Source organism: Caloenas nicobarica, chromosome 2 (assembly GCF_036013445.1).
Source record: "Caloenas nicobarica isolate bCalNic1 chromosome 2, bCalNic1.hap1, whole genome shotgun sequence".
Classification (NCBI taxonomy): Eukaryota; Metazoa; Chordata; class Aves; order Columbiformes; family Columbidae; genus Caloenas; species Caloenas nicobarica.
The window spans coordinates 80282899-80308185 of NC_088246.1; the positions used below are offsets into that span (position 1 = coordinate 80282899).

At 36.6% G+C, this 25287-nt stretch overlaps 1 protein-coding gene across 2 annotated transcripts in view; it reads right to left on the reverse strand.

Moving 5' to 3' along the window:
• Positions 1-1101: 1101 nt before the first annotated feature.
• LOC135986243 (cadherin-9) overlaps positions 1102-25287 on the reverse strand; it is a 68398-nt gene continuing 44212 nt past the window's right edge. Inside the window, exons 3-11 of one of the 2 annotated variants that reach the window (XM_065630147.1) lie at positions 24466-24585; positions 22438-22605; positions 18898-19085; positions 17346-17599; positions 15886-16022; positions 14507-14628; positions 4709-4826; positions 4366-4617; positions 1102-1589 (exon numbers count right to left, since the gene is read on the reverse strand). In XM_065630147.1, coding sequence (XP_065486219.1) covers positions 1102-1589; positions 4366-4617; positions 4709-4826; positions 14507-14628; positions 15886-16022; positions 17346-17599; positions 18898-19085; positions 22438-22605; positions 24466-24585 — 1847 coding nt within the window. The remainder of the gene's footprint in view (positions 1590-4365; positions 4618-4708; positions 4827-14506; positions 14629-15885; positions 16023-17345; positions 17600-18897; positions 19086-22437; positions 22606-24465; positions 24586-25287) is intronic. The other variant, XM_065630148.1, reaches the window with a different exon arrangement.

Below are 25287 nucleotides of genomic sequence, written 5' to 3' on the forward strand. Positions count from 1 at the left end.
TATGTATTTCATTGAAGGAAGAGAACACTAGCTTCTTTAACAAAATCTTAGTTGGACTTTGTTTTTATTGCTTGGCTCTCTATGGTTTAAAAAGAAGCTGTTAATAACATGTCTGATTTGTCTGATTGCCTCAAAACTCAAAAATAAGATAAGAATACAAAAGCCTTCCTTTCATGGTTGCTTAATTATTCCAGTTTTTTAAAAGGCCTATTTTAAAATCGTTTTCATATCTACCAGAACAAACCTTCATGGTTTCTTAAATCCCTGAGCATATATCTGTTAAATCCTCTCACTGGTCACCTGTTCATATAAGTATGTGGGAGCAAGATTCACGATGAAACTGTATTATTATGCCATATAGTAATACACATTGCAAGTCAGACTGCATTTATTTATAATCACTTTTTCAAAATATTTTTTTCTACACTGCATTCCCATTACAGAGCACTCTCTCCATATTGTTCTTGCACAGCACATTTCAACTACTAATCCAATATAAGAAGATGCATTCAAAAATGAAGTATTGCACAATACGCAGTTTCCTTTGTTCAGAAAGATTGGACATTTCCTTATGATTAACAAAGTACATTATTAAGTAGTGTTTTTATAAATATTAGTTTATTTAATAAAAATACAAAAATATAAATATACATATATAAAAATATGATGAATCAACACACATACATTCTTAAACTCAATAAATATGACAGTAATAGTCATCTTTTTTAAAGTATATTTTTGAGATTATGTTACAATGTGGGTGTATACTGTCCCAGCTAGTAGGAAAGGTAATGTAAAGCAATTAAAAAAAATTAAGTTTCCATCTCATTACTAAAGGCACAAAAAGCCTTTTATTGTCTTTTCATTGTCAATGAAAATCTTTCATCAGAGTTTCCTAGGCAAAGAGGGAGAATCTATAGATTTTTAAAAATCTAAATCATTCATATTCATTCATGTGGACTTATTGATTAAGCAAACCCTTACTAAGACAACACCTATTTTTTATAATTTTTTAATTCCCAAGTAAGAGAGAGCAGGCCACTTTATCTAATAACATAGACATGAATTCCACTAACACTGACCAGGTCACAGATTACTTTCTCAATCTTGATCACTGTCCTCTCCACCATACATATCTGCTAGTTTTTTAAACCGAGGTCCCCAGTCACTGAGGTAATCATAGTCTTGGTTGCCCTCTGTGGTAAGTGATTCCAGGGAGCTGAGGGAATTTGCTATGGAATCATTTCCTTCATAGGCATATGTTGCTAGTGAATCATAAGGAGGAGCAGCTGGGTCTGAATCATTTTCCTTTAACCTTCTATGAATAAAATCTTGAACATCGATGTTTTCCCAAAGAGGTGCAGTCCGTCTTATCTGAAATATAGTTTCTGGGATAACATCTCTTCTCATCCTACTTTCCTCCCTTGCTTCTGGATTTCTCAGTGTGCCAATGTCAAAAGCCTGTGTGTCTTCTTCCCCTCCTCCTTCATCGTTGTAGGTCACAATATTGTCCCGAACATCATCCTTTGAGACGATCAAGGGTTCTTTCTTCCTTTGTCTCTTGAGAGCCGTAAACAAGACAACTAATACTGAAAGATGAATGAAGAAACGGAGAATTAGAAATTAAACAAATGAGCAAATATTTTACATCATCTGTTGACCTGGAAAATTTTTAAGGCTGGATAGGATTTTTATTAGGAAAAGAGCAATAAAAACTATCTCCAAGTATAAGTTAAAAACTAAAAATATTAATGATTTCGTAGCAGACAAAACCATGCTTTTTTAAACTTATAGGAACAATTATTAGAAAAATATGTATTTGAAATAGATATATAGTTAAGCTGAAGTTGAAGAGCAGATAATGTGTTAAGATACAGCATCCTACTAGGGTTTGACTTTGATTTTAATCTTGTGAAGTACTGCCTTCTTGGCAGTCACTAAGGGTGATTTCGTCAAATGTAGTTGAATCTCCTTGGCAAAAGTAATTCACACTCTTGAAAGCTAATGACTTAGGTATTCCTAAGTGCCTAATTCGCCTTTGAAAACAGGATCTACAGGTCTTTCTGAAAATAAGAACCTGAAGATCTTCAGCTATCAATATTATTGACAAAATTATTTTTGGTTTTAATGGCTGCAACAATTAAAATCCAATTTTTGCTGCTAAATGTTTCGTTTTAAAAACATGATCCCCCTACTTTAAGAAATGTCATTTGAATAACTCTTCCTTTTGGAGAGGTCAGGTTTGATATGAAAATGAACCTCTGCAGAGGGAGATGAAAAACTGAAGTTAAGATTTGTAAATCTATTCTGATGCTTAAATTATATTGATTTTAGTAATATTCAATGCTTAAATGCATTTAAAAATCTGAGCCTAGCTCCAGTAGTTGGAGTAAACAGGAGATGCCAGTGAGATCATCTGTCAATGAGGCATAACAGTGGTTGCCAAACCACACATTACAGCAGTGCTGAGCACTTTCGTTGAGTCTTAGGAGCAAAGTTTTTAATCTGAATGACTGGAGTACTGGTGAATAAAAGCGAAGATTGGACATGCTGTGGGTAGAGAGAAGGAAACCAAGATCTTCCATGTGCAATGGCACATTGCTGTGAATATAATGGCTGTTTGGTTTTGTTTGCAGTTTTTTTATCCGTACAGGAGCCATTCTTTCAAGTTTTCCTAATGCTAGACAAGTAACAGCCCAGCTAAATAAGTTTAAGAACTTCATATAAAGAAGTAGAGCAGATTACTGAAAGGTTATAATGAAGAAGTGTCTTTTACAGCTGAGTATTTAATATGTCTCCTATTTTGGGCATGATGACACTAGCCTACTACCTTAACACACTACATCTTGTTGAACAAGTAAATAAGGTACTGAGAACAACACCAGCTACAGACTAACAATTCCGTTTAGGTGCTCTTCAGACTTACGCTACTTTGGCTTCAGCTATGGCTGTTGTGCTAAGTAGAGGAGGGTCTCTGACCCTGGGGCCAAGAGACACAAGGTAGCAATACTTGTTTTGCACAGCGCTGGTACCTGAGCCTGTTCTGAGTCTCATATGCTGTCACTGTGGTCCTAAAGCACACCTTGATTTTTTGTTTTCATTAAGCATTTCTGTACTAAAGCGTTACAGATGATCAGAGTGATGTTTTCACAGTGAGCAAGTAAGAGTATGTGTTTCATGGTACACATTCCGTGCTCTATTTTGGAGCATGAAGAGTGGCTTTGAAAGCACAGGGCTTGTTAACATGGTTAACTATGCAAGGCAGAGAGCCAGATCTGGCAGAGTTTGAACCATAATTGTCTGCTGAAAGTAGTACTCTCTAAGTTCTGCTGGTTAGACTGCACTTGGGCAATGGCCTGGGGAATCCAGGCTGGCTCGTGCTGAAACCAGGTCAGCAACAGTGCTTGAACCTAAGCAGTGTGAACAATCAGTTTGTCAGAGCTCAAGTACCCTCACTTCCCTATGCCAAATACTACAGATATAGTTCCTGCATATTGCCCGTCTCCCAACAATCTTTGTGGTCCTCTGAATATTTACTGGAGGTAGCTTGAATCCAGTCGAAAAAGTGATGTCCTTAGAATTATACAAACTTACACCTGTAAGCTTGTCACTGCCCACTTGGCAAGCTGTGTTTGCTAGGACAGGTGGAAAGGGAAAGAGGTTTTCCATAGTTTGACTGGAAGGCAGAGATGATAGCACTTTTAAGAAGGCACTTCTCTGGTAAGCAAAACAGTGAAGTTGCAGTTTTTATTCTAGTTTCTTCATATATCACCTCATCTGTCTAATGCTTCTGCTCTCCAAACACCTGCCTAACTTCTGTGCTCACACTTTATTTAATCAGCTGCTCTTGCTACCACTTGCAAACAATTGAACATTTCTCTTCTATGCTTTTGAGCCAAATATTTCTCCAGTATAAAAATTACAAATAATTTCTGATTAAATAGCTAGTATAATTGACAATCTTTTAATCAGTGAGAAACTTATCACTCAGATTCAGGAGTGTGATTTTAAAGTCCTGGATCTAAACGAAGACAAGTTTATAACAGAAAACATTGTTGCAATTACTATAGTTTCTAAAACTGACCCTAGATTTTCAAATTTATTTCATCTATATACCATTCACTAGTCTAGTTTTTGCACATTCTTCTGAATAGTAATGATGACAATCAGCCCATAGTAGCTCCCTCTCCCACTCTCCCAGCAACTTTTCCATCTTAGAAAACACTTGGTAAAAACCAGACAAACACATCAGATGTTAAATATTGTTCCACAGGGTCATATGAACAGGGGGTTGAAGAATATGAGAGGTCTAGAAGTGACCAGACCTTTGCCTAGTCAATTAAACATCTCACCACAGGTACTTGCCTAGAAGGATAATGATGCAGAGGAGAATGGCAACCAATGCCCCTGTGCTGAGGCCAGCAGGGAGGAGCAAGGCCTCAGCGTTGCAGGACTGCATGTTCCCCCGGCTGTCGCAGGCACACACTCGAATGGTCAGCGTGCCGGTGCTGCTCTGGATCGGGTAGTCGTTGTCAAATATTATGATTGGCAGGAGATAGGTACTCATCTTGCTACGGCTGTATCCATTTCTTCTAGTCATAATTCCTGCTGTGTTATCTAGAATGGAAAAGCAGAATAAATAAATGTTTCTTGATGAAGTTTTATGTGGTATGGGGGTGGAGAGGGGATGGTGCTATTCAGCAGTTACCTTTGTTGTCTACAATGGAGAAGTTTGGATGAACGGCAAATTCTGGCACCAACTCAAAGAAAAATTTGTGTCCTTGAGGAGGCTCATCTTTGTCAACTGCACTCACAGTCTGTATCAGCTATAAAGAAAACAGTATTTCATGCTATTTTAGAAATCTTGTGTTTGAAATAAGGCCTCTGCTTTTCATGTCCAGTAAAAATCTAATGAATCTCTACCTGAAGACACAAACTGATGTCCTAAGCCAAATGTTCCCCTCATAAACGCAAGAGAGGTTACAGTAAGAGAATGTTTTTGTTGTTTAAACACACAATGGAGGATGAAAAAGAGGCCAGTCCTCTTTGCAAGACAGCTGTGTGCTTTGATTTGTACTCAGTATCTTGCAGCGATACAGAAACAATTGCCCTTCTGAGTAAGCCATAAACCTCTTGTGGCCTTATGTAGCAATGACACAGAGTAGTGTGTAAACCAGTTGTTGTGTGGGTCTAATTCCCTGGTCCACCTCATCTGCTCCTGGTGATAAATTGGAGTACTGCACTGGCAGGATGCTCGGTTCTCCTGAGGTAATAAAAAAATATGCTTTCCTTCGTCCTAAATTGAAACTTCTGGCTGTGGATCTTTATAGCTACCCTAATAAGGCCACTCAAGCCCAGCTGGGAAGGAGCGATAACAGTACCAGCCTAGGGTCAGAGTAGAGTGGATTAAAAAAAGAGAGGCTTCAGCAGTATCTCTGGATTGCACAGACTTTCCTGTTGCATTGAAACGTGTGTGAATATGTGTACTCATGTATATATAGATGCACGTATACATTAGCAATTTGACGCTTTTTCTACTATGTGCTGCTAGGTTGATAGATGGAGGCTAAGGAAAACAGCTGCAGAACTTAGGAAGGAAAAGATACCTGGGAATATCTGTGGTTTGTGAAATGACTTGCAATAGTTAATACCATGTAAGGTGTCATGCATTGTAGTAACTTCAGTGAGCTGTATGAATGACTGCTATGTCCTTTGCACTCCCTAGTGGGTATCACACTGAAGAATGACCCATGCTCCACTTTGGCTTGCAAGGGCGTAGATGGCAAACCTTGGTGGCATAAGAATGGGAAAAATCTTCAACTGAGGATGCTACACCTCAGTACAGATGAGTTGCTATGGCACCTAAACTTAAAGGCAGAAAGAGCTGAGCAGACTTGTTTCTTTCAAAGCCACGAGGGAGCCAATGCCTGTCTTGAGGTTTTAAGTGTTTCCCCTGTATAGGGTGTCCTGAAATCCCACAGACATCAAAGCCATTTGTTATCAAAGACTTACTTCACAGCTTGTTTTTCTGATATTTCCAGGGAAAGTGCAGCATGACTTCTTCAAGAAATACAGTAATTGACAAGTAATACTGACATGATTTTTAAGCTTTGCAGCAATCAAGTAGGGAAGAGCTTTTTCTTGTGTACTTTCTCTGAACTTAAGTGGGACTTGAGTATACAGTTAAATTTTGGAGGCTGTTTACCACCTCTTGGGATAGAACACTGTGTTAGACAAACATAATCATAGGGCTAGCAAGAATACTAAGGCATTTTTCTTTTTGTATCATTCAGAAAACTTCTGCTAGTAGTGCTGTACTGCACAATGAGTATTTGGTCCTTTTTTTCTAATTAGTTTTAAGATACTTTTATCACAGCTGATAGTATTAAGTTGTTATTAAAAACAAACAAACAAACAAACAACTACACCTGTAGGGAAAGTCTAAGTTTGGCTTATTCACTTTCTACTAGCTGCTTCTAAAATAACCATATGATTATTTTAAAATAATTTTCTTTTTATTTTTGAGGCATGTTGAGGAACTTACACCATAATTTGTTAACATCAGCCTTGTACCAGAGGATGTGATTGTGTCGAAGGCAGGATTACATAATTTTTTCTAAGTGTGATTAGAATAATAACTACATATTAAGGTCTCTTCTCTTTTAAAGCAATTGATGATAATTTCTCATTATATATTTTTTTTCCTAGTTTTATCTCTTTCTCAAAATTAGCCAAATCCCTGTTTATGGCAAAGTAGCCTGTTCAGTATGTCACTGAGTCTCTGATTATGCCAATATTTTTCTGGTTTCCCATTACTTTTCTCTTTGCCATAATCTACCTCTGAGAGTGTCAATAGAGAGCAAGACCAGAAGCATGCTTAATTTTAGTTTTGTATTGTAATAGTGCAACCAAAAAAAATCCTTCTGATAGGACTAAAATACAAATTGAAATGAGAAAATCTTCTTACATTTTTAAAAGTTTGAAAAGACAGAAAAAGTGTGAAAGTACCAGAAAGAGAATTAGAATAAGTGATAATATTTGTGCAATTGCTTGCTGAAAATCTCAAGGAGAAAATATCTTGATATAATAGCTACCAGAAATTGCAGTTGAGTATTTTGGGGCTTTTTGAGATGTAATCAGTGGGATGTTTCCCTTCATGTGCAAATCACATAGAGGAGGACAATAGTGCCAGGCATAGAGGAACCTAATTACATTGAAAACTTATTGTTGAGGGTAAGACTAAAAAAGAAAAAAAAAAAAATCTTATTACCTGCTCTAACTATTGGCTGCATAAATTGAGGACCAGCTGTTCTTCCACCAGGGAAGATGGGAGAATAAAAGAACAATGAGAAAGGATGATTGCAGGTGAATTTTTCCAAATGATGAATAGGTGAAAGAAAATTAGAAATGTTATCTAATTAAGGTTTTGTTGGGTTTTTTTTTCAGTTATATGGCTGTAAATAAAAAAAAATGATGTTCATGATAATCACTGCAGAAATGAGAGAGATGTGGCTATTTTTAATTTTAGGTACCAGAGTTATATGCAAAAATTAGTACTGTTTCATACACATTTTGTAATTTCACATTGGAAATGTATTCTTCCATTTTGAAGCAGTCATGGGCATAGAGTTATAATCTCTCTTCACCAGGAGTTCAGAGAACTGACACTAAGATTTATGAGGGAAGAGTTATTTCAAGAAAATGACTTTTATTCAAATATGTTTCAAGCATCTCAGGCATAGAGAAGATAAAAAGCCTTCCTGTTTTCTTATTCCTTCCATAGTTTACCACAGGAATGAGCACAATTTGGAAAATACAACATTATTGTCATTATTTTTAGGGTTGCATGTGCATGTGCATGTGCACTTATGTGTGTTCAAAGAAACGATCTCATACTCTTAAGTGGCTCTTCTTGAGTAAATTCAAGTCTTTAGGGGTCACTTGTCTTTAAGGGTACTGAGAATTTAAACTTAGGCATTGATGCAAAGTTTCCTCTTTTACACTCAGGATAAGGAAGTTGCAGTAGCTTGACAATGTGAGCTGTGAATGAGGAATTATTCCCACTGGAAACAATTTTTGAAGAATTTCTTTCATGATGAAGCCACAGTTGAAGAGTTTGGACCCATTTCACGTTGGTATCATTATGAAATGAGAAAATTGTTATAATACTGTTTTGTGTGGTTATTTTTTTTTTCTTTTCTCCAGAATACTGTGTTTTTAAGGCCACACTCAAAATTGTGACTCTAGTTTATGTTCAGGCTATTTTATAGCTATTCATACTCATCTCTGAAAAAGTGACTGGAGATGAATAGACTGCCTAGTAACAGTTTCCTTACGTATATCTGGTACATCCCTAGACGTTGCCTGCTTTTTAGTTTTCTTCAAGCTGTTTTATAGACAGAGAGTAAAAGCTAGATGGGGGCACTCTACAATAACAAGGGTCCCCATGCACTTCAGAGCATGCCCTTACTGTTCCTCAGGCTTCATTTTTGGATATGGAGAGCTGCAAGAGCAGGAGATCTGGGTTGTGTGCTCAGTATTGGGACTGCCTCTAAAAGGAATATAGGAGTCATTAAAGCTAACATTAAGCCAGTAGTGCATCTTTAACAGTATAGAGGTCAGTACCAGCTAGCCATTTTTTAGATGGGTTTTTCAGCCTGCACTGGCTTGGCATATCTTGCGAATAAACCACAGTTGCACATTGACTCCAGGGCACACACTTTAAAAATGCAGCAACATGCTTCAGACAGATTCTTGAAAGGTTCCTTGAAGAAAGCTGATAAAATTCACAATAAAATTCACAATAAATAAGGTAGTGAAAAATAGTGTCACTTTCACAGGAACTTAAAGATGGTCTGCTGTTGTAGACAGTGCCTTTCTGAAGACATAAAACAATGTAATTGTCATATAGCATGAAATTGTACTTCCAGTCTCAGAGAAATAAGACTGCTGGAGGCAGACATTGTTAAATTAGAGATACAGTAATAGCTGCTGAATTCAGTTGTTTCTTGTTTCGGATTTTAGATATGCAGAGGAGAAGGTCTTCAATCCACTACAGTCATTTGGGCTTTCATTCTTGTTATATTATGCACTTAGTTAAACCTACATATTGAACAACAGAGAAAATGTCATTTATCTACTTTCAGCTGCTTCTGAGATGAGACTTAAAAAATGTCACTAGGCACTTGAGAAAGGAATGTTTGGGACATTATTCTGTTTGTTTTAGTCTGACACTGTTTTTCAGAAGTGGTACAGGAAAGGACAGAATAAATCCCCAATCTTGGAGCACTGTCTTTTTCATTCTTGAAATTTATTTTGTTTTGTGCTGCAAATATTTCTCACAGAATCTGGAAAGATCTCACCACTTTTTTCTGCAATAAACTATGAAAATACATGTTGTGAGAGAGACTGAGCTTTTGACAGTCATCAGAATGTAGTAGAGTGCAGATGCTATGAGGGAATGGTGGAAGAGCAATTTGTGTTTCTCCTGTCATTTCTCTTGCCCCTTTTCCTGCCTGTATGATCTTGTAGGACCAATCCCTAACACAGCACAGTGTGAGTGGGATGAAGATTTTGTAGAAAATTTTGAAGTGGCTACACTTTTCTAGGAGTGAAGTAATAATATATTTCAAGTGTCCTCAGATAGAAGTGTTCCAAAATCAATTCAGCTGTCAGCAGATGCCCATCTTGTCATTTTGTGGCTTGAGTGATCGCACATGGTCAGGCACAATTCTAGCCTATACACCTGTATGGTGCTAGCTGCAGAAAGCAGCCTCCATCACAGGTGTGTAAGCTTGAATAGACCTTTGATCTTGACAGTTTTTGTCTTAAAAAATATTCTAAAATGCCTGCTGCTTAACAAAGCCTCATGTTTAGTAATGCAAAACAGTTTGATTTTCAAGTCTTGGCTCTGTTCCACGAATGTGTTGGCAGTTTTAAAGCAGGACTGAATGCTTGTCAGAAGTTGGAAATTTCTCCCTTGAACTTCAAGTCTAACTTCAAAAGAGAAACAGAATGTTAGCATGGGTCTCTCACTAAGTCAAGCCAATAGGTGCCTAGCTAGAGAAGGCAACTACGATGTATAAACAACTCATGACTGATAATTAGCAATGGCCACATGAAAAATGTGATCTCTGTCTGCTCCATCTGAAAAAGGGAGGGGAGGCATGGAGACTAACAAAAAGAAAATCTGCCAGCTTTCAGAAAGAGGAAACGAACTCTTTCTCTGTTCTGATGTCTGAGAGCCCCTGAATGGCAGCAAAGAACATAGCATCAGTGCAAAAAAAAAGTGACGTAGGTTATTTTCTTAAATATTATTATTGATGGGTGTTGAAATTAGCTAAATTGTTACTAGCAAATTGTTCAGTTAAATCAGTCTTCTTTTCAAGTAAATCTTCTTGGTTTCCATGGAAAGGACTCATCTTCTAATCCAGCTAAAAAGACCCAATTAATTTCTTTGACAGGAGCATGAGAGATCTTGTACCAGAGCCTTCCCCACAACAGTCCCTGAGGCTCTAGCATGCCATCAAAGGATTAGGGATTTCTAAATTGTGTGAGAGCAAGGCTGCATCAAACTTTCCTTTAGCCTGTGTGTTAGTGAGTGGAACAGGACTCACATGGTGACAAATCCTCTGACCCTCCTAATGCTATCTGAAAAACACAATGAATGCAGCCTCTAATATCTACTCATGTTGAGAATGAGTAATGTCACTTGGTGGCATAGAGTAATATTTGATCATTCTGACTGCTTCCTGATGCAACTGAGATTTAGAGAGTGGTGTGATTAATAGCTGGTCCCCATTAAAAAAAAAAAAAACCAAAGAAAAACAAACTCACAAAACCAACAACAACAAAAACCCAAACCAAAACTAAATATATTTATCTTCTCAGGCTGGCCCTCCTGCTATGGGCACCAGATGTAGCAGCACTGCTGTGATGTGCCAAGAAGCAATAATGGTTCTAATCAGACAGCTGCTTTAACTGATCTCTAAAATAAGGTGGAGTAGTACTAAGTGAACATAACATGATTCTGCATCTTTATTCTGTTACAGGAGGACTGCTAAACATGAGTAATACAGGCTATCTGGAACTTAGCATCCTTGGCCAAAATCTTCATGTGTGTATCTCTATGTTCATCGGTATTTTTAAGCACCAAAATAAAAGTAGTCTCATGTACTGAAGGTAATTTGTTTTCTGAAATACTAAATCAACCATATGTAAATGTCCAGACAGGAGCTCAGATGCCTGTCTTGAGGAACCCGAATATTAACAAATAGAAGAACGGTCTGGATCTCTCATTCTTCTGCAGGTACATCTGATGCACACTGTCTTTCTAGTATTTTTGTGGATTTTTCCAACTAGGGAAAATATTTCCTGGAATTATATTGGTATATAAGGAAGGGAATTTTGAATAACAGCATACTTGTCTAATGGGCATCTGTCATCTCTGTTGTTAGAAAAACACAGAATTTACCAGAAAGGTAAATGAAATTTTCCACATTAATGGATATTTCAGCAAGTATGCTAGACAAAATGGATGTTGGGTTAAAGAAGATGACAAGCAGTATGCCTGGCTTGAACTTGGTTCAAATATATGACAAAACCTGTGTTTGCTGGTTGATAAAATTACACATGATTAATTTCAATGATATCTTCATTTGTAAGCTTTGGAATATTTCTTTGTGTTATGCAATTAAAGTATATGACTCACTTAGCTATCAGTCATTACACTGAGATTTTAAGATTTATTTGGCTTAGTTTCATTTAGTGAAAAGAGATTTTGTTGCACAGAGGGAATTTAAGTCCTCTGCTAGCTGTTTAAAATTAACAGCTACAATTATTTGAATGTATTCCACCTGGAAAAATGGTTTATAAATCATAAAACAAAACCATGCGGTTACAATAACCAGAACTTTAGGGAATTTTTGCTCATTCTATAAGGTTCGAACTGTATTCTTATGTGACAATTTATGTCACTGGTTGAGACATAATGTTCTGATCACAAACTTCGGTTGTTTTGAAAGGTGTTCCTTGTTCATTTTTCTGATATTATAATTCCTTCCACTGTTTTAATTTAATTCATCACTGCCTTTGATATGCATATTCTTATATTTATGTCGCTTCTATCAAAAATAGTAAGACTTTCTTGAAAAAATCATTAGAGTAATGGTCAAATATCTCCTCAGACCCAAGTAATTTCACTCAAAGTATCCTCTGTCTTTCTAACCTACTTACCTAATTCCAGTATTAGGTGCAAAAATAAAAAAAATATGTAGAACCGAATTGAATGCAAACTCCAGGAATCCTTGTACCTTCTTTTTACCCTCTTTTTCTCCCTTTTTTGGTCACTCGTGGTTTTTTTTCTTTCTTTTTTAATTATTATTAGTTTTGATCTGTGAAACCATTGATAAAACATCATTTGAATTGCAACTGGTAAACTGCATGTTCTTGCTCTGTCTGGAGTTCTGCAGGACCTGAAATTCTAGACTCATCTCAGGTATCATCTATGGTATTTTCAGTGCAGCCCCCATGGCTATATTAAATACAACACTGGGCAGTGACCAAGGTAAACCATGACCGTGACTCTTGATGTTTATCCATATCCCCCAGCCCTGTAAAGCCTTTCAGTGTTGTATGGTCACTGTACTCTAGGAACAAACAAAATATCCTACATTCTGATCCTTTCCACATACTTTCCATGAAATCAGACACTTTTGGTTGGATGATGTCAGCACAAAACTAGTGAGACACAAGGACAGACCTCAGCTGACTTTAGGGTTCCATTCTGGCCTCTCTCCTCTAGAGCAAGAACCCACTCAGGTTTGTTCTAGCGAAAATAGTGATCTCAAGCTTTTTCTTCCACTCAAAAATGCATCAGTCTAGTAGAAGAGTCCAGGGCTCAGTATTGGGGCCAGTTTTGTTTAATATCTTTATTAATGATCTGGACAAGGACATTCAGTGTGCCCACAGTAAGTCTGAGGACAATACCAAGTTGGGTGGGAGTGTTGATCTGCCTGAGGGTACGAAGCCTCTAAGAGGATCTGGACTAGTTAGATTGACAGGCTGAGGCCAATTGTATGAGGTTCAACAAAGTCAAGTGCTGGGTCCCAGGCAATGCTACAGGCTTGGGTAACAGTGGCTGGAAAGCTGCCTGGTGGAAAAGGACCGGGAGATCATGGAGAGTGCTGGACAGAGTTCAGAGATGGGCAAGGAAGCTGTTGACGGTTCTAGAGAACAAGTCTTATGAGGAGCAGCTGAGGGAACTGGGACTGTTTAGCCTGGAGAAAAGAAGGCTGAGGGGAGACCTTCTCACTCTCTGCAACTATCTGAAATAAGATTGTAGCATGGAGGCTGTCAGTCTCTTCTCCCAAGTAGCAAGTGATAAGACAAGAGGAAATGGCCCCAGGTTGCACCAGGGAAGGTTTAGATTGAATATTAGGAAAAATTTCTTTATGGAAAGAATTGTGAAGCAGTGGAACAGCCTGCCCAGGGAAGTGGTGGAGTCACCATCCCTGGAGGTGTTAAAAAGATGTACAGATGAGGTTCTTAGGGACATGGTTTAGTGCCTGAGTTATTTTAATGGTTGGACTTGATGATCTTGAGGGTGTCTTCCAACCAAAATGATTCTATGATTCTGTAATTGCAAGAAGATCATGCATGGACTTAGGCCCATGCTTGAAAGACAATCTCAAGGTACCAAACCTGCTACTATATCCAGTTCTTTGGTAAATGCTTTCAGAATTAGAAACCTGCAAAACACACGTCTTTCTTCACAGGATTTAAAACTGAAAGGTTGACTGGCATTAGTATAAATAGCTGATGGTTGCAGCAGCAGTAATAATAAAAGATTTCTGGGTTCTGTTGGTATGCCTTCTTTCTCAGTTCCCAGTTGTCACTTTATTTTCTCTACAAATCTTGATACTATCTTTTTAGATTATCACAGAATTCTTATATTATTACAGAATTGCTGAGTTTTAGAAAGAGATATACATGAGGTTTGACTAAATTAATTTCAATTCCAAATTGAGGTCTAAATTATAATGGAAAAAGTTGCATTGTATTTTATTTTCATAAAAGTTTATTTTTCACATCTCTGTCACTGATGCATAATAAAAGATTTTCCTGCTTTGTGTACTTGAAGGTCTAGCTACATCAACTAAGGCTTTGAAAGAAATCCAGAAAGAAATGGAATTATGAAACAGTATATATGGTTTGGTAGCATTGCACATAACTAGTTGTGAAAAATATTTTCTGATATTAGGAATGAAAAACACCTTAAATAACCAACTTGTATAATATGTATATTATTATACTACGGTAAAATCATGCATCTTTTATCTCCTTAAACTTTTTTTTTTTTAATTAGCTGGTAGTTTATTTAGAAGATAGGAAGTAAAGAGGCTGCGTTGGTTTGCAGTTGGTTAAGTTAAGATACGCTGAAGTTTTCATGATGATATTCCAGAATAGTCTCATTACGGGTTATTCAGTAACATATTTATTTGTTTACCTGTCCTGCTTTTGCATTTTCACAAACGAATGTTTCATAGTATTTGGCAAATTCTGGTGCATGATCGTTTATGTCTAAAATCCGGATGAAGACAGGTATCTGGGTACTTTGTCTAGGATTATCTGAAACAAGAAAATAATTTATATTACAAAGCAAAGGCTTACAGTCCATGAAAAGATCTCAAATGATCTAATACATTTTTCCAATAGATACTATAAATGTTCATTTATCTTGATTACCTTAAAGCAATTATATTTCATTTTGTACTGACGTTCCACAGGCATAAAAGCCCTATTAATATTTGAAGAAAATTGTTCTACCATAGTATATGTATTCTAAAATAATACAGAGTATACTTTAATTGATTTGCATTAAAAACAGGCCACTGAGTTATTATTGACTTGTATTCCACACATCAATGAAGTAAATGATTCATTGAAAAACTGTTTCCTGAGGTCAAGTGGTCAAGAACATTTACTTGTTCAAAGCAGTAAAGCAGTTAATCAGTGCCAGTCATCAACAACACAATACTACTACTACTAAAAAATAATAACAAAACACGCAACCAACCAACAAAACCAACAACGACAACAAAACATCCCAAAGTTGTCCTTTCTCCCTAAAATGTAAAAACCAAACCAAACCAAAAAAAGTGTCTGTGTAGAGGTTATCACCAATTGCCCTTCACAAACTAGTCTTCCAAAGTCAAGCTCTCACTGGAGATGAATCTCACAGTACGCATATTGAAAATGGAGACCATATTTGACCAAAAAATGAAAAAGCATTTGTGAGGAAGAGATATCAGTCTTTCTGAATGTGGGGATATAATTCTTCTGTCCATATTACCTGACTCCCAGACTGTTAAGCACATAGACTCTTGGAGAATATATAGTGAGAATGAAAGAAGGGAGAGAAGTTGTTCCCTAAAGTCAGTGTCTCTCCCCCTGATAACTGCTACCGGTTGTCTGGAAAGAAAACGCAGGCAAGAAATGTCCCGATCTAAAAGAGTCTAACAGAATAGTAAATAATCCAGGCAAAAGACAGGGCCAGGCTTTGCTTCAGACGTGGAGGGGGAAGAATTTTCTCTAGTCTTAGCTTCAATTGAATTCATTTCCTGAGATAAGTTAAAGCAGTTGTGGTAAAGCATAATTTATTCCCCTGTTTACTGTGGTCCTTCTGACAATATGTTATTTGTCTGTCATGGACATCTTTTTTTCCAAGGATTTTTCCAAAGACTTAGCTTAGGACAAAGCCAGTGCATCATACCTGCACCAAATTATTTGCTGAGAATTCTCAGGGAACCAGTTAACTTGTCTAATATATGCTGTACACAGTTTTGTTGAGATTGAGAATTCTAAATTATCTTTTCACAAACTTACTGATTTCAGTTGCTATGACAGTTATGTTGTGCCAAGGTGTTTCTTCCCGGTCAAGTGGCTTTGAGATGAATAAGGATCCGTTTCCTGAATAGATGTTGAATATTCTGTCAAGGTCAGTGTGTCGATCCACAGAATATCTGTCAAGATACAGTACAACTGAAAATCACTCTCTCCTGTTATAGTCTCTGGTTTAGCTCACAGCCATCTGTAAAAGTTTTCTAATTTTAACTGTGGTTAATCAAGGCTGTTTTCTTTACAGTTCACTGAGGCTTTCCTGTAACTGCCTGAGAAGTGCAATGCTACAAATACTGAGAAACAATTTTTTAAGACTAGTGAGTGGGATGAAGAGCAAACTATTTATGTGTGCAGTGTGTTAGAATGATATTTGAACTTGTATTTTAGCTTGTAAAGTGTATGCTGGAATAACAACTGAAAGTGAACATTCTAAGATAATATTTTTTGCAAATTAGTTGTTTCTTGGATAACTCATTGGTCAGAGGGCACACATTACAGACAGAGTTAAGTATCGATTTAAACCAAGACATTTTTGAGATGTCACAAGGACCATCAAAATCACCACAAAAATCTTTGGATTAGTTGTTTTTTTAAGACAAAATTTCTTAAAATCTTATTTTATGACACTTACTTTTGCCCTTTTCTTTCCCACCAAGGAAAAACTTATTTTACAGGTGTTTTTTAATTAGTCTAGTAGTTACCAGTCACTATCAGGTTAAACTGAGTTTTTATACCTAGATTACATAAAATATGTTTTTTTTCTTCCCCCTCTCACACCTCCTATCTCAAACGCTACTGTTGCGGGACGCAGTGAGCTTGTTCAATAGTGCAGAAATCAGGTTTCCTAATCAGTTGCATGGCAAATACACAAATTCCAGTGCTGTCTTTGTTACTGCACAAAATAATGGCAGATGGATAACAATTACAGCAATTTCACAACACTGAACTCTTCCCTCTAATTGTTATGACTTATTCACAATCATTTATTATTTAATATAATGTGACCATTAAATAGTTAAGCTATGGAACATGGCAGATAGTGTTGTTTCTAGGGAATTATGGAGATACAGAAGGCTGACTGCTATCAACCAGCAGGAGGATAGAAATACACCATTTTGAGTATTTTACATAAGTTTGCCATTGGAGACATGGTATAAAAGCATAATCTTATTAACAGTTTGGTGAAAGTACTAGAACACAATGTCAATTAAATGCTGAGCTCTCTTTTTTGCCTGGTGTCTATAGGCTGTCCTTCAGAAACATACCCTGCACTGTTAAATGTTTGACTTCACAAACTCCCATAGATATTTCTCTGCTTGACACTTTTCAGTAGACCCTATGGGCTTTATTACTCAGATGACTTCCTGTTGTACTGCACTCTCATCATACTTTGTGCATGAGACTTGACCCACATCTAAAGCATTTTATATTCTATAATGGCTTACTTTATTGCATTCCTTGTTATATCTGGATCTTGGGCTACAACCTGCCCAATAATGTTTCCTTCCTTGGCGTCTTCATCTACCTCTATTAAATACCAGGGTCTGCTAAACACTGGAGGTTCGTCTATGTCTTCCACAGATATTTTGACAAAAGCCGTGTCTCTGAATGGCCCCAGCTGAAGAAAACGAGGATCAGGATGAGTGTTGGTTGCTTCCACTCTTAAGGTATATAACAACTTGTTTTCAAAATCCAGATGCTGGGGAGCAAATAATAATAATAAAGAAAATTGTGTCACTTTACAAGAAATGTGAATCAGTTTTATAATGCTGAATTAGCAGTATAGTCATTTTTAGGAAAAAAAGCTCTAAAGTTTAATGAATCTTGGAGAAGATAGAGTATATTAGGCTTGTTCTAGTTATAAGGAAAATAAGGAGTATTGTATGGCAGCAAGGCAATCATGATCCCTCTGCCTACTACTTGGTCAGATTCGTGGAAAACCAGGAGGGGTCAATCGATAGTAAAACAGAAAGAGAGAAAGAAACAGGGAAGTTGGACTCAATGCACAACTAAGAATTGCTAAGGTCATATTTACCTCACCTCGTTTGTTGGAAAAAGAACAATAATCCCAGCTCTTAAATGTTCTTTGTCCTATTTCCTTTTTCATTACTCCTCCCACATTACCATCTACCCTTGCCTACTTTCCATCAGGAGCAACCCACACCTGTCCCTGGCCTCCATATTCCAGAGTGAAAAGAAAAACTATGAGGTCTGATTTCCAATCTATATAACATTTAAATTATGCATATCCATATATACATTCACATGTGCACACATATACACATACATAAATATACATATTTCCAAATATATGTGTATAGATCTATATTATATATATGTTTATGTGAATTGTTAATGATATATTCAGCACGAATAGAACTGAAAATCGTTTGCAGAGTTAAACAGTCTGAACACTAAAAAGTGACAAATAAATCTGTCAGAGGTGGTATTTTGAATTAAATGTCTGCCCACAACTTTGCTTTTTGGACTTCCATTGACATAACATGTAACAAATTAAGCTTCACCAATGTTGGGCTTAAACCAAGACAGATTTTAGGTACAGGAGATACCTGACCGTTGGACAGATTAGAGAGGGACTGTTTAGCCTTGGAGATGTAAGTTCAGCAAACTTCAGGTGAGCCTTCAACCCTTGTGAGCCTTACTGCAGCATTCAGTTGACAAACTCCCGTGTGAACTGAACCCCTGCAGGTTTTCGCAGCCCTAATTCAGAAGCAACATGTCTGAGAGAATATATATTGAACAAACAGGAGCCACTGAAATATTGCTTTATGTGAAGTGACATGCCAGTAAATTTCCCTCGAGACCTGAAAATAACAGATATCTGCTGAAGAAAGAGAAGAACAAAACTAATTCAACAACTCCTTGGCAGCTTGACCCCTTGTGAGATCTACCCTTCCTTTCCCTGGAAAAAAAGAAAAATAACCATAACACCTGGAGAGCTAACTACATATAGAAGAGAAGGAGAAAAAAATAAACCTTTTTGACAGTTATAATCCCTTCTTGTGTGTCCTTGTCAGTGACGATATCAAACATGTCTGATCCATCCCCATTGGAGATGCTATACTCAGTCTCTGCATTTTCACCCACATCGGGGTCATTGGCTTTAATTCTGCCAAGAGGAGTCCCAGGTGGTGCAGACTCAGGAGAGCTGAACTGGTAGGTGCCTGGAAGAGCAAAAGCAAGCATTTATTATTTTGAGAAGCTTTGTTCTTCTAAGTAATATACATCTGAATTTGCAACTTAATTTTTTAAGTAACTTGAAGTTAGAAACACTTCAGGAAGAATGCTGTTAGTCATCATACTAAACTTTAAAACAGGCCTTGGATTTGATTGACAAACTGTCACAAAAATTTCAAGTGATTCTTCAAAGCCATTTAGTAGTATGTTTTTTATGTCTTTTTTTTTTCTTCATCTATAAGGAAAAGTTCAACAATGAAGCACCAGTTCTAACCTTGATAATGTAACACTATATCTATATCCTTGTTTTTCCCAGTTTTCTAGAAATGCTCAAGAAGATGCTAAGAAGACACAAATGTTTCTAAATCTGCAGTGTCTGTTATTTGCCATCAAGAAAATGTAAAAAAAAATTCTAATATATTCAGCATTTTACATGTGACATTGCAGAATCTGATGGGGTTTTTTTTATCTATTATCTCATTTTTTATTATTAATTCACTGTGTGAAGTAGTAGCTTTTGAAAAATATCTTGAAGTGCCTGGACCTGACAAAATTAGCACCTGATAAAATGCACAATCCTTATTTGAAGGGTCCGATAAGAACCTGTATAAATTGCATTGACTTGTAGTAGAGTACAGGCAAGTATGTTTCTTGCAACTAGCTTGTTTCCTATATTTACACATCCTTTGCTTCCTTTTAAGACATTTAAAGGGTCTTGAGGGTTCCTTTTAAGTTCAAGGACTATACCAAATGTCTGAATGCCGAATGAAATTCTATCTCCAATTGTACAGGCTGAGTATAAGAGAGTGTCACTGCAAATACCTTATATTTTATAGACGTATAAGAAGACGGAAGTTAATGCTTGATGACAAATTGTATTTGCTGTTAAAAATTCAAGGTTGTTAAGTGAAAACTCAGCAAGTAGACTGTTTGGCTGCAATTCACATAGACTAAAATGTATGTTATTGCCTTAAACCACGCTGAAAATAGCATGGAAGTTAGGATTCCTGGCAGCTAACCATAAGTTAGAAGGCTTTCTCAAATTCAAGGTTTTGGCAGGTAAGCCAGAAATGCTGTAAGAACAGATTTAATCATGCTACTTATGACTTCTTCCAGAATAAATAACTCCCTTGAAAGCTTTTGCATCTGAAAGCAATCCTTCTTTTGTGGTGCTGTGAGAGTGCTACACGTTTTCAGCATGCAGGATGGCTAATTTGGTTTGGAGTACAATTGAACTGAAAAAGTGTAAGATTTTCATTATGATGACATTTAAATTCAGTTTAGGCCTATGTCTTTTAACTGTCCAGGATTCCTTTCAGGAAAACAAACAAAAGAGCAGAAAATTTGTTCCTTCTTAATGCAGTCTGAACAACTAGAACTTCAGAGTGCACTCTGACATTTTCCTTTCTTCTGTCCCTCTAAGAAATCAATCTGTAGTTCTTCAGTATGTTGACATCAACTCCTGTTCCTTTCATTTGTAATTAACCCTCTGCTTTGGGCAAAATTTTCACTTATTGTTGCCTCACATAAGAGAAAATGGAAGATGATTGGTTTTGGAAGGAGCAGACTTGAGAACTAGATAGTCCTTTCAAGATCTGCCCCTCTTTATAGCTATCTAAGAAGAAATCAAAATGTCCAGATGTTTCTCTATGTTTGATTTCCTAGGACGTGTTGAAAACCACCCTGCTGAGGAGAAAGGAAATGAGAGGGAAAGGGCATCAGCAAAATGAAAATTGCACCATTGAATAGACCCCACAACAGGTCTTCTATAGCCCATCCAATGTGTTTCAGTGATGTTCAAAGCAGAAAGCTACAGAGAACATTATATGAGGCATCAGTTGTGAAAATTTCTCTATAAGTAAGCACTAAACGCAAAGCTTATTGAAATAATCAGAACTTCCATAGGCTTCAGGCTTCAGCTAATCTTGAAAGAAGACCATCATAAGAAACAAAGGTTAAGGAGACTGAAAGCCATAAGTTATTTTGCAGTTCTATGCATTCTGCATTCTTTATTTAAAAGAAAAAAATAATTCAGCAAAAAAAGCTTACAATGCAATGTGCTACACTGTATTCTAATTTATGTTCAAGAATTCCTGTTCACCAAAGTATTATGGGCTATATCATGCTATACATGTTCAAGCAGTATCCCCTCCTGAAGTCAAACAGAAAGGTTAGTTAAAAATTGCTGTTTGAGTTTGTCGTGTGAAGGTGATTCTCAGCAAGTAAACTCTTGAGTGTGAATTCAGACTACATTTTCTTTATAAGTACTGCAGTACTTCCCCTCCCCTATCTTTTTAAAAAGCAACCTGTTATCATGAACACAGATTAAAAAAGTTATATGCAATTTCAAGAATCCTTTCTCCCACACTGTCAGAGTTTTCTAATATTTTTTAAAATCTGTTCTAGGTTGACCTGTTTATATTATTCTGAGTGTACTTATTGCCATGGTACTGAAGTGCTTTTCAAGTTTCTTCAAGTCCAGGAGACAGTTTTCTGAATCAGTTCTGTTTGTTCAGTCCTTGGTGAATCTGTAAAGAGAGCCAATCAGGTCCCTAATCAGTGCCAACAAACAATTCAAATTTTATAATGTGGACATTTTTCCAGCAGGCACTGAACTGAGGCTGCAAATTTCTTCTATCTGCAGCCTATCAAACACTTATCAGATGCTGATTATAACAACTTGGGATTGGATTTAAAGCAGTGGCCTAGGATGAAAGGACCTGTAGTACGCTGTGAAGTTTTGTGTACTGTGTAGCTTTCTGTTGTTTGCTTTTTTTTATTCTACAGAGATATTTTTTTAAAACTTAATTATGTCAAACTGGTCTAGTTTATCAAAATCATAACATAACATAAATTGTAACATAAATTACAGGTACCTAAACCAAATTCTTAGACTTCCAGCAGTGCATACCGCCTGACCAACTCTACCTGTGCAAGGTGGTACATTAGAAAATTTGGTGACATATTTGCTTACCTAAACACGTGGAACTACAACGGTCTCCAAAAACTGAACCATAGATTTTGTAATTAAATTCCTCTAAAGGCTTTCAAGTCCCTGCAATTAGCCTAGGTTATTGTTACAGCTCACATTCCTTCAAACAGAGTAAGAACTAGAAGTGAGTTTTTCACTTCAATAAATATTTTGCTATTAAAAAAATGGAGGCAGAGATTCCTATTTACCTTAATAATGCTGCAACATAAACAGACATAGCAGTGAGGCAGTATTTATATTAAAAAAAAAAAAAAGGAGAAAAAAAGAAGATCCCAGATGCTGACAGTGAAACAGCTGAATTTAGAGAGTCTAGCTGGAAAACAAAAGAACTATTAGATGATCCATACTCTGAGGGAAGCGAGGCGGATTGTTGTTGACATCAGTCAGTGTGATGTTCACAGTGGTAGTGCCTGATAGTCCTCCCATCTGGCCTCCCATGTCTTTTGCCTGGATGACCACTTGGTACTGCTCCCTGTTTTCTCTGCTCATGTCTGGTAAAGCAGTCTTGATTATGCCTTGGAAAAGAGAAAAAAAGGAGAGACAGAGAGGTGAAAGAGAAGAAACACCACTCACTCTAATCTCAGAGTTTTTAAATGGATTCATGTAAGATATGCTGTGCAGATGTTAATCCATGAGTATCAAAACAAGATATACAGTGATAAGCCTTTAAATCTATGGCTGATTTAATGTAATTTTAAGAAGAAAAGAGAAATAAATGTTAAAAGAGATAGTATTCATTTTTTGTGATGTGCTAAATCAATTTAATTTTTCTTTCAATGGCAAAAATACAAGTGTATTTGTTGAATCAATGAAATTTTTCAGCTACTATCTCCAGTTACTATTTTAATGCATTACACAATCTCCAGCCCAGGTGAGTTTCTGGTATTATAGCACAAGGCTGGACTTTCACATGCCCTGGTTTCATTCTTTTACACTGTAATAGATCATAGATTTCAATGCCCAGTGTTGGCCACTGTAAGTCAACTAGGGATACAGCTAATAAAATAATTGGACAAGACTGTAAAATTAGTGTTGGAAAATATTTTTGGGTGTCCAATCTCAGGAATTTCATAAATGGAATTTAAATGTCTCAGACTATTGGACAGCACACACAAAAAAAAAAGGACCTCAGGTGACAAAACTGAAAATCCCATGGCCTGAACAAAGAAGCGACCTGAGTCCTTCTGGGATACAAGCCCAAAAGACCTTTCCATTAAAGTGGACACACTCATGTCTTCTTTCATGTTGGATTTTGGTTGTTTTTCGTTCGGTTGGTTGGTTGGGTTTTTTTGGTATTTAGAAGCGTGGTGGCTTTGCAAGGTTGAAGCGATGAGATCTTTCTTTTTTGAAGTGGGAGAAAATACAGCATCATTTTTTGTTGGAGGATTCACACCCCTGCCTTTCCTTTCTCAGAAGAACGATCTCATTACAAGGTTGGTATGGGACCTGCCCTATTAAACAAAAGAAAAAAGCAACCCTGGAAAACTCCTCCTCCTAGAAAGAAACTGAAGCAAAGAATAAAACCTCAGTAGTCTAGTGGTTATGGCATTTACATCTGATCCAGGATTACCAGGTTCTGATTCTGGGCAAAATTGCGCTTAAATTCTGGATTCTCAAATCAGAACTATGTTGATAACATGCAGGAACAAGTTAATGCAAAGTCTTATGTGAATTAGGATTAGGTATCTGGATGGGGGAGGGTGTTCCTTTTTGTTTCATTTTGAACCCAAATTTTGGATTATAAATATCCAAAGTTCGCGTAAGTTTTCCTTTTTTGGGTCTGTCTCTGTCTCTCTCTGATTTCTTGCATAACACTGAAAAAGGCTTTCATTCATGTTTTACAACTTAAAACATGAATGCTTCTTGCTTCAATTCTAAGAGCTGTTGGAATCAGAATATAGTTTCAAAAAGCAGCTTGAGTTAAAAATTGTCAATAGTCAAGACTCTATCACAAACTTTTAGAAATAATTAATTTACCTTTGGGGTTATTTTTTTTTTTAATTGTAAAATAAGCTTTAATATTTTCAGGACTCTTTGGACCCTTTACAATATTCTACACCCTTTCTGAACTGTTGACTCTTATAGTTAGTAGTTGTCTTCCAGAAATCTAATTCATACCAAGTAAAGCAGTAATTATTTTAAATACTATTATTTTAAGGAAAAAACAAAACCAGAACAACAACAACCAAAAAAACCCCACCGGAACACATACTTTTATTGTGACTCCAGTTTCCATTTAGAAGAAGTGTATCAGATTCATGTCAAGTCATGTGATCCCATAGGCCTATTCCAATATGTACATGCAAGTGAAAAGCTTCCTGATCCCTGAGTCCTGTATCTGTCATTGCAAAAAGTAAGGCTGATGAATTACTAACCTGTTTCTGGATCCACTGAAAAATACGGCTGTCCCTGGAGGATGCTGTATACCACTTTCGCGCTGTTTCCATAGTTGGCATCATCAGCATCTGTAGCTGTCACTTGAATAACAGATGTACCTAAATGGGTACCAAACAAGGAATCAACCAATTAAGTTTTTAAGAAGGCACCTACTTCTTGTAAACCACACACAGTGGTTTCAGTGTTGAATTCAGTAAAAAAATTGAACAGCATCCAGTGGACAAATCTAGTGTTATCACTTAAGTTTCATTCTTCAGTTGAACAGGAGTAATCACATAGGGATTGACATGTCTTTGAAACCCAACACAGCATTAGGGTTTTTGGGTGATCAAACAGTTTTGAAGATTGTTCTCTGGTAAATAACATGACCTCAGTTGAAACTGTTCATTTAAAAGGTAGGTGGCTGCTGTGTGAAAAGTATCACAATGATTCATAAGTTTGGCTTTATTGGTTAATTAACCTAAAGCAAATTTCCCCAAACTCATTTTCTGCTTACATGACAGCTTCCAAATATCTGAAGTCAGACTGAATACAAAATTTTGCCTCATCCTTAGTAAATTTTAGGATTCTTTTAAAAGTTAGCTTGGATTTGCAATAAGAAATTCTGGAGGTTTTTTCTGTTTATCAAAATTATCCATATATTTGGCAAATAATTGTCATTAAATGATAACCATATTTTTTCAGCATTCACTTATTTTGCATGAAAAATGTTTCATCCATGTCCTATGATCAAAAGGAGGCTAGTATAGGCTATATGGGATTAAGACCACTGTGAGCCAATACATTTGGTATAATTTATG